Source organism: Pogona vitticeps, chromosome 2, assembly GCF_051106095.1.
Source record: "Pogona vitticeps strain Pit_001003342236 chromosome 2, PviZW2.1, whole genome shotgun sequence".
In the NCBI taxonomy this organism is placed as follows: Eukaryota; Metazoa; Chordata; class Lepidosauria; order Squamata; family Agamidae; genus Pogona; species Pogona vitticeps.
Window position 1 is genome coordinate 145,123,480 of NC_135784.1, and position 10,009 is coordinate 145,133,488.

The following is a 10,009-nucleotide window of genomic DNA, read 5'->3' on the forward strand; positions in this document are numbered from 1 at the left end:
TGTATTATATTTGCATTCCAATTAAAGAGATTTTTTTTAATTTAGTCCTTTTCGTTCCACCTTAAAATCTCACCCAAAGGAACAGAAATGGGAATGGTTCTATTCTCTTGACAAAATCTAACACTCTCATTTCTTATGTCTTTAGGCTTAAACGGTCCAAAGACCTACAGGAAGTCAGAGATCGACTTGGGAGCCTCCAGGAGTTCAGCCTTATTTCCTCTGGAACAGAAAGGAATTTCATTTCCCACACGGATTTCTATACATAGGAGTTCTCATTTGCTGCAAAAATGCCTATTTTGAAGCAGCTGGTGACCAATTCTACTAACTCTAAACGCCGCTCCCGTGCCGACCTGACAGCTGAGATGATCAGCGCTCCCCTTGGCGATTTCCGTCACACCATGCATGTAGGCCGGGGTGGAGATGCCTTTGGAGACACCTCCTTCCTCAACAGCAAGGCTGGGGAGGGCGAGCAGGAGGCCACGGAGGAGACGGGCTCCTCCTCCAAGCCAGGCCTGCTCGCACGGAAGTTCCGCAGCAGCAAACGGTCTCAGTCTGTGACACGGGGTGACCGGCGGGACATGTTGGGCTCTCTGAGGGATTCGGCAATCTTTGTGAAGAATGCCGTCTCCCTCCCTCAGCTCACTGAGAAAGACACAGAGAAGAGTGGCGGGAGAAAGCTGCCCAAGAGCCTCTCCTCTAGCCCTGTCAAGAAAGGTCCGGAAGAAAAGAGCCCTGAGGAGACACACATGAACGGGGCTGCTGCCTCCCTCAGTTCTGGGCCTCAGAGTCCTGGGTTGGAAGAGCGGGACTTTGGGGACATAACCGACTTGCCCTTAGTAGTCCCAAAGAACGGTTGTGGCCTGAAGCATGCAGAGTCAATCCTGTCTTTCCATATTGATCTGGGGCCTTCTATGCTTGGAGATGTCTTGAGCGTCATGGATAAGGACCCCTGGGAACAAGAGGATTCTGGCTACCATGGCGCAGAGGATCCTCAAAAGGAAGCAGGCCCGGTGGAGGTATCCCCAGCCCGCTCTTTCAGCCAGGATTGCAAACTTCCACAGGATTCCTTGGTACAACAGGACGGCAGCCGAGCAGCGACTTACAGTCCTGGCTCTGCGCGCAGTGTGACAAGCCGCCTGACTATGGACAGCAGTTCCATCTCCAGTTGTGCTTCTGTGGGAGAGGAACAACGTTGCTTAGCCTCCAAGGGACAGAACTATGGTGTTCCAGAGGAAGCCAGGCATGACCCTGTCAAAGAGCTGGACAAGGAATTCTGCTTCATGGATGAGGAAGACGACGAGATAAGAGTGTAAAGAGGGTGACTGCAGTCATCATTTGTCCCAAGGAAAGGAATAACTTGCAGCTGATTCTCAAATAAAAGGTTTTGCTGAAAAAGTTGTTAAATGATTTGGCCAGCTTTCTTAGTCTCCAGTTGACACCGCCATTGTTCCCTTCAGTCGGCTGCTAGAAAAAGGATGTTTTGTTTTGTTTCCCCGTTGAAGGGTGGGTGGCTTGGAAGCGTGGGACAAGTCCTAAGCTGGAAATTCAACTTTAAATGGCTTCTATTTAAACTTTCTATGATCATGGAATCACCTGAAGGAAATCGCACAAGGATATTTCGAAAAGCGTTATTTCAAGGAATGAGCTCCATTATAATGGAACATTAAACAAAAAGAACAGATTTTGGTTAACTGCCTGTTTAAAGCAATACAAACCCAAATACTACTTCAAAAGTGCTAGCTTCTCTATTAATATATTTTTCTCCCTCTTACATTTGTACTAGTAGTCACACCTTTTTTGTTCCCTGTTTGCCAGAAGAATACCATCCTCAACCTGGTACAACACTGAAGGACATTATAATTATTTGTTGAGAGCCAGCCATGTAGAAGCTTGAAATAACCAGATCCTGTAAATCTATATGTTTGGATGCTAACAGTTTTCTCCCTGTGGGCAGGCCTCTGGGAAGATCTACAAACTTTAGTATCTGGGCTAGATATTTCTTATCCTTCCTTTTAAATCAAAGCTAACAGAAACTCTTTGGGGTCACAGATTTGGTGGCAGGGGAAGAATATGCAGCTATTCCCTTTTGTATTGGGACCTCTTCAGTTCTATGGGGAGAGGGGCAAGTTGAAAATAGTGAAGAGGCAAACTTTCCTTGAAGCAGATGTTACTTCCCTCATCCCTAAAACGTGTCACCTTTGATGGTGATGATGTGGATTTTTTTTTTTTTGGTAGTGAAATATTCTTGAAGGTGCTTTGCTTATGTAAGACTCTTCAGAGCTCCCTGGTGAGCGATGATCTCCTCAGAGTTGGTGGGAGTCAGCCAAGCTGCCCTATCCCCACAGAGACCCCTGCTAATGCTCTCTCCACGCTCTTCCTCTGGAGAGTAAGGAACAGGATGTCCTGAGAGATATGTGTCATGAACCATTGGGGCTGTGCTGGAAGAAATGTGGCTTATTTGCACGTCTGCAGATGTACGCGGAAAGTCCCAGAAGTAGCCTCACATGATCAAGCTTGTCCTTTCTTAGTTGAGCCTCTAGAATAAGTCAGTAAGGCTGACTAAAGCACAAAGAGCTTGGCACTCCCCATTCCAGCAACAGTGGAGAGACTGCATTGCTCAGTTCTTCTCTTTTCAAATGGTTTCTATGGGGGCCTCTCACTTTGTATAGTTGGGAGATGCTCCTGGCAATCCTACCCCCGATCCCTTGCTCCCCCACCCCAACTCTTCTTTTGGCCTGGCTGTACATTTTGTTGGCCATTAAACACTACCTTTTGCTTATTATTTTTTTAAAAATTTAACTTTTTTCATGCTGTGCATTAAATCTGCCCACCCTTTTGAGAGTAGTCGTTCTCCACCCTTGGAATGTGACTTTGTTGCGTGCGTACAGGTGTTTGTTTAGTGCAGCTGATGGAGGACTTTTTAAAAATGGAAGTGCATTTCTTTTTAAGATGGAAAGAAATAAAAGTATAGTGGGGGAAAAATCATTTCTGGGAGTTTATTTTTAACTGTTGTGATTCTTTTGTGAATGAGGGGCTGAAGGCAAAGAATAAGGGTCTTATCATTAGGCCATATTAATAGAATAGCAAACTTTAATAATTTGGACTCCTACTACCATTTTGACTGCAATGGATGTTGCATTTATTTGGGTTTTGCAGGTGTGTTGGACCAACACAACAACCACACCTGTAACTTTTTATTTCCTTTAATTAACCTCAGAAGCGTGAAGTGTTGGTTTTGTCTTTTGGGCAATGAAGATTACATACAGAATTGTCTCGTCCTTTCATTATAACTTCCTCTTTTTTTCTCTCCTCATTATACTTGTCTGCCACTTTGGTCAGAATAATGATTTCTGCAGCCAAGAATGCAGTACTGGAATAAAGAATATCCAGGCATATTATATGTTTTCACTGAAACTGGGAAGCTGTACTTGCCATGGTACTGTATTCAGTCTCACAGCTGAAGTAGTTTATGGGCTCAAGTTTCTCTCTTGCAGAGAAACAGAAGCAATTTCCATTAGCCACAACCAGCATGGCTAATGGTTGGGGTTTATGGGAGTTGCAGTCAAAAAGGGCATACAGACTGTGGAAGGCTGTTCATAGCAGCTTCATACAAAGCTAAGAAGGTTACACTGTCTACAAGTGCAAGAATGCTTTAGACCACAGATATTCCAACAGCCTTACACATAAACATGTGCACTTATGACCTACCAAATTAAACCCTGTCTGTCTTATTGAGTTACTTCCACCTATCCAGTGTTTGCAGTTAAAAATAGATTTATTATGTCCCTCCTACGTGGAGCTGTATACATGGTTGGTGGGGTTTTATACGCCATAATGGGTCTTGAATAGTGCAGAGCTGGGACAAGTAATGCCACTGTCCAATAAAATAGTGCAGACCTGGGATAAGTAATGCCACTGTCCAATAAAATATAGCATAACAACTTCCTTTTCCAAGAGAGAGCGAATCTTGTTTGCCTGGAAGTTGTCCTTTTCCCCCCGACTGCCCAGGAGATGGGTTTGCCTCGTGCCTCTTTTAACCAATGAGTTTCTCAAAAGAGCTTTACACCCCTTGTCCTCTCCACATACCTTCATCAATATGTGGATTTAATGTCCTCTTACACCAAAATCTGCAGCCACCTAACTTGATGCAAGCAGCATCTATCTGAACGTGCATCATGGTCTCATGGCCTGCTTCTGTTCTGTCGCTGACCTTATCTGCCTTGCCCACAAAGCTCCAGTTATTCTGCAGCCTGCTTTGTTCCATCAAGAGGCTTTTCAGCAATGCCACACAGGCACTACACAACTCAGAGGAGAAGGTGGACCTTTGTTGCTGATGGTTTCATAACTTTCTGTCCTCTTGGGAAAGTCTTATCTGATGCCTGTGTCCCTCTCTGCACTTCTCACATGCCTTATCGTCCTATCAGCTATGCCATGGATACTGTGAGTTGGTTTTAGTGGCTGATTCTAGTGGGAACTGACTCCCCTTGGCTTTCCCTTGTGCTGTGTGGCCCCCTGCAGCTGACACTGTTGAGGTTTTATCCATGAGAGAATATTTCTTATGCAAACAATTATCAGTGATGATAACTTGGGTGCATGTGAAGGTAAATTAGGATAACTCATACAGAGTAATGTCAGAGGGAATGAAGACTTTGCTTTCCCTCTTCCAGCATGCTCAAAGAGTCCAGTTCCTCTTGTGCAAGCAAATGTATAAGCAGACAATGCAGGATCTATCTGTGAGCCAGTGCCCAATACAATAGAAATGCTAGCCTGGGACAGTGATCCATTGTTCAGTGAAAGAAACAACAACAGTGGCAGCTGGCTGAGGGAGGCCCTTCTGCTTGGCTGAATGGCAGGTTCAGCCTTCTGTTTCCTGAACAGCCAATGTTGTGGACTGCAAATGGAAGAGGGGAGGTTATCTGTATGTTTTCCAGAGGTAAGCCAAAGCTATGTATTGCAGGCAGGGTTGCAGTTAAAATTTGGAGCTCCTGTGCAAAGACTCGCGTGCTAGACAGGGTTTACCTTGGTAGGTGATAAGTGCACATGTGATAGGCTTCACGACGATGCAGAATGCCCATGTACACCACTGGACAATGAGCAGTGTCCTAATTTGGAATAAATGGATGGCACCTAAACTCTTTTTGGCTTAAGAGTCCCTGCAGGTAATAGACTGGGAGTCAATAGAGGCATGCTCCCTGGTTTTCAACCTTCATTAATTGTGCACCTAGTTGTCAAAGTGTTGCTTCACTGGTGATGTTTGACAGATGCATGTGCTTAAATGTATGTGTCTGAAAACTATTGTGTACATGTGCAAAATTGTATGCGTGTGAACTGCAAGAATGGAAAGGGCTATTGTCAAGAAGTGCAAGGTGCTCTCATCCCTCCTACCATCGTTTCACTACAGCAACACAAATGGGATGTATTCAGAAAGGAGAGTTCATGGCCACTAGAGACCAAGAACACGGTGTGGCTGTGAACCCCGAGTACCATGCCCATGTGAATCCCATTACTGTTTCCAGGCACCTGTCACTGCTGGAGTATCTATTTTTTGAAGGTAAACATGAAGTGCTGTGTTTGGATAGAGGACACCAGACAGGGCAAGTCCTGCATCCCACTACTGGGACTCGGATGTCTTGCATTTTCACCTACCATAGTGGTGAATTAGGTCAGTGTACATGTGACAAGAGTATGTTTGTACAACAGCCTTGGAAGCTGTTCCCACCAACCCTAGGTGGGGAGTTTTAAAGTAAGCAGCAGTCTAAGGACTGGGACATTTATTATTGACACAGGCTTGCCATACTTTAAAGCAGGGGTTTGTAAAGTGCAGCCCACAGGAGCCTGCCCACACCTGCCAAAACAAAACAGGATTGTTTTAAAATTTGCTTTAAACATCCCTTTTTCCCCCTTTATTGGGGGTTTTGGAGTGCAGTTCTGAAGTATGTTGGACAACCTCCACACTATTTTTAATGGGCTGTAATAGAGCACGAAGAACTCTTCTGAGTTAAAAAAAATCTAAGCAATGTTTGGAGTGGGGCCAGAATGAGTGTGGGTGTGTGGGGTTCCAGGGCACCTGAAAGTTGGCTCAGCTGTGCTTTAAAGACTAGCAAGTTTCATTTGACATTAGCTCTCGTGATGTGAAGCATCAGCCAGGCCACTTCCTCAAATGCATCATGAAAAATAAAAAGGCCTAGTCTAAGGTTTAACACTATGTTTTCAGGTGTTAACAGACTAAAATTCAACTCTCCTGGTAATGTACTAATGAGGAATCTAGAGCCGTCGTTTGTCCGAAGACAGTTTCCATGGTCACATGGCCAGCGCAACTAGCACAGAACGCCATTACCTTCCCACCGTGGTGGTACCTATTTATCTACTTTCATCTTACATGCTTTCTAACTGCTAGGTTGGCAGGAGCTGGGACGAGTGACGGGAGCTCACTCCATCATGTGGATTCAAACTGCTGATCTTATGACCTTGCAGCCCAGAGGCTTTGTGGTTTAACCTGCAGCGCCACCACGTCCCTTACTTTATATGTAGCCCTTGTCAAATAATTTCTTCCTTGATCTTTCAGAACCGGATAGTAAAGATAGTATATATGTGTATGTACGAGAAACAGGCCCTTTAGGAGAGAAGGAAGCCTCTACTTTTTGAGAAGCGATGACTTTATCCCGTTAAAAATATCTTTTCATGCAAATTGGCGGAATCTCAGGTTACTTGACCATCAAAGAAGAGGTCAGAACTTGAAAAAGGTTGGAAACGACTGCTCTAGGCGTAGATCTTCCCAGTGGAGCTGCTTTCCTTGGGCATTCGCACAGCCCTCTCGGACTTGGAAATGGTGGGCCCTGGATGACAGTGAGGGGAATGCCTGAGGAAGGATTCATTAATCTGAGGAGAACACTGCAATCCCTAACTTCTTAGACACCTGTCCTCTTCAGTTGCTGATTTGGCAGCATCAACTTGCTGCAGGTTGACAGAGCAGAAAGCTTGCTATGGCTTGCTGAGCAGGCAATTTATGAAAGCACTAGACTCTGCTCTAAATAGTAAAAAGAAGGGGGAACCGCTGCCGCTTCAGACCCCATCAGAGGTATAGGCTATAGCTAGTCCTGAAGGCTCAGTGAGCAAAGGAGAATGAAATGCTTTCAGAAAGTTGGGGGAAGTCAGACTAATCTGTCAGGAACACTTGACCTTCCTGAAACTGGTGCATGAATAATGTGAATATGGCTCAAAACCCCACCAAATTTCAGGCACCATCTAGACCATGTTTAAAGGAGGCACATTATATAACATTTCCCCCAATGATATCAGCGTGCCTTAGAAATGGCTTTCATTTGATCAGATCACTTGTTCTTTGTTGTGAAGAAATACATATAACACAAATAATTGTATACATTTTACATGTGAGCAGGGCAGGGGTTAGAATTCCTTCTTTCCGATTCTGAAACTCATATGGAGACCTTTTAGTCAATCCAGCCCACATCCTTGAAAACTCTCTTTCCCAAACATGAAACTTAGACATTTTGGTTTTGTTCAAAACAAAACACTGAGAATTTAGATACAAGCTGACTGTATCGTGCTCCGAGTTGAGATATTTTGAAATGTATAGCCATGTAAATATTTTTACCAAACCCCCTCCAAGCCAGGTAGATGGACTAAAACTGGGGACACTTACAGTAGATCCTTTCCAACTTTTAATAAGTTGCAATTTTGACTTGCGGATAACTGGTTTAGATCAAGATGAAGGCACACTAAAGTCCTATTGATTGGCAGGTATGAGTCACACTGTGTTGAACCAGTTGTCAATAGACAATTGATTATATTCAAGAGAAGGTAAGTTTAAGTTCGGCCTCTTGGGTATAGACAATGGACACTAGTTTCCGATCCTGCATTTGTTATCAATACATTGTGTTGTTTCATTGTTTTTTTCTGTGTATCACTACCCCAACTCTACACTTATGAGTATGGCTGCAAAGGTGAATTCCCTGGAAAGTCATTGATCCCATTGGGAAAATGCCATGATAATTATCTTAATAACATTCCCTCTGCAGCAAGTATGAACTTGTCTAAATCCCACTACTTTGGGTTGGGCTGACAGCAAACCTTTAAGTTCTGTCTCTTGTAAAAATACCAGAGCTTCAAGACCTGGAGGCAGATGTGAAGCATCAGCCAGTATGAACTCAATGTAGAAGAGGTAAATGTAATGTATATTACAGAATGTACACAGATCCAGGGAATAGGACTCTGATTGTCCAGAACTGTTATTTCTGTGCCACTGAGAGGATCACCCTGACATGAGCATTTTTATATTGTGTGTTTAGCCTTCAGGCATAACCCCTCTACTTTTGCTACCCAATTAACCAGTGGCCTATATTTTTATGGCTATTGAGCCCAAGCAAAAACAGTAAAAGAGTGTCACCTGCTGGTTCTGGAGGTGAGCTGCATTTTGAATTCCTCTCACAGATCATCTCCAGGGGATGATGGTTTCTGAGAAGCCATTCCTTCTGAAGAACAGCAGCCCAGTTCTGTAGTAATATAAATATCCCTCCCAACAAAGTAATAGTTTGCTTGATGCATCCTGTGTCAGACAAGCCAATCCCAATAAAGCAGCAGCATCAGTCACTTGGCCAACAGGAAAGAAAAGGTCAATTTTAATAGGATTTTTTTTTTACTACTCCAAGGCCACCCCAGGTCTGGAGGGGGAGCAGCAGAGAGGAAACGGAATGTGCTTGGTTGGCTATAAGTGGGACCAAAGAAGGCACTTATGTGTGATAGAGATACTGTATATAGAAAGGAGCAAGTAGACAGGAACTTAAGAGAGTTGTCAGAGATTTGAATCGTTTCGGGTTTGATGAACAAGGTCAACTCAGCCTGTGAGATCAGACCATACGTATCTGCCAAAGGAAGGATTTTTTTTTCAGTCCTTCTGTCCCCTATTTGAATACAGTTCCTTATCTTCTTTGCTAGTGCCAGATCAGCACCTACAGGTCACTGTAACTAACTGCAGGCAAGGCCCATTTATTTCAAGCTTTGAATGGGGATTATTTTTTGCTGCTTCAGCTATTTATTCCCACATCTCTGGAACAACTAGATAGAAATTTGGATCACACTTTAACCAAGATGTTGCTACTACGAGCCATCAAGGTGCATGTGAATTACAGCAACCATAAGTTTTCAAGGTATGTGAGGTACTCAAGTAGTGCTTTTTACCCTCCTTCCTCCCCCAGTGTCCATGGTCAAGCAGGAATTCAAACCCAGGTTTCCTGAGCCCTAGTCTGCCATTTTACCCACTATGCCACACTGTGTCTTATGACCAAGGTAGTTAGCCAGAATTTAACTCGCATCTCTTGACTTCATGTTTATTTCTATTTACAGTACAGCCTGGTCTATATCCCGAGATGTCAGGGTGTGTTACAGAGCCATATAAAATGTTTTTAAAACAAATGATTTGACAGCAACTGCTGACCTAAGAAACAAGAGCGTGATCCCTGAAGAGAGAGCCAGAGCAATGCAGAGGGCAGAACCCCTTGCTTGGCTGCACAGCACATACTGTAGCTGAAGGAACTCCCTCCTGAAAAGTAAGTGTCCTACAGTCAGTCCTGGGAGGGGAGATGTATTAATGTTCAGATTACAACTCCCAGAATCCACATGTTGGCTGGTGGATTCTGGTGGTTGTAATATAGAAAACAGCAAAGTTTCCAAATTCTGCCTACAGTTAGTGTCAAAGCAAGGGAGGGGGAGAGATGTCTACAAAATTAACTTAAAAGATTTTAAACTTTTCCAATAGTTTTCAAACAGTGCATACATTTATACAGCAGCAATACACAGAGGGAGAGAGAAGAAAAGCCAAATAGGTTCTACTGATAATACATGAAGGCTAAAATTGGCAACACTTGGTTTGATAATGGTAATTCAAGATGTTTGGGTTTGAAACTCCCATCATGGTCAGTGGTTGAGGATGGTGACCGTTTTAGACGAAAACATCTAGAAGGCCAAATTAGGTTCTTCGGCCAAGTTGAAG

At 43.8% G+C, this 10,009-nt stretch overlaps 1 protein-coding gene and 1 long non-coding RNA gene across 6 annotated transcripts in view; one reads left to right on the forward strand and one right to left on the reverse strand.

The window, feature by feature from the left end:
• Positions 1-3,393, forward strand: part of CDC42EP4 (CDC42 effector protein 4) — a 32,558-nt gene extending 29,165 nt beyond the window's left edge. For all 5 annotated transcript variants that reach the window (XM_020806741.3, XM_072990760.2, XM_078384321.1 and 2 more), the window contains exon 2: positions 146-3,393. In XM_020806741.3, the coding sequence (XP_020662400.3) occupies positions 288-1,313 (1,026 nt within the window). In that variant the 5' untranslated portion in view covers positions 146-287 and the 3' untranslated portion in view covers positions 1,314-3,393. The remainder of the gene's footprint in view (positions 1-145) is intronic.
• The window catches only part of LOC144586305 (uncharacterized), a 36,914-nt gene that overhangs the window by 6,121 nt on the left and 20,784 nt on the right, over positions 1-10,009 (reverse strand). The window lies entirely within an intron of this gene.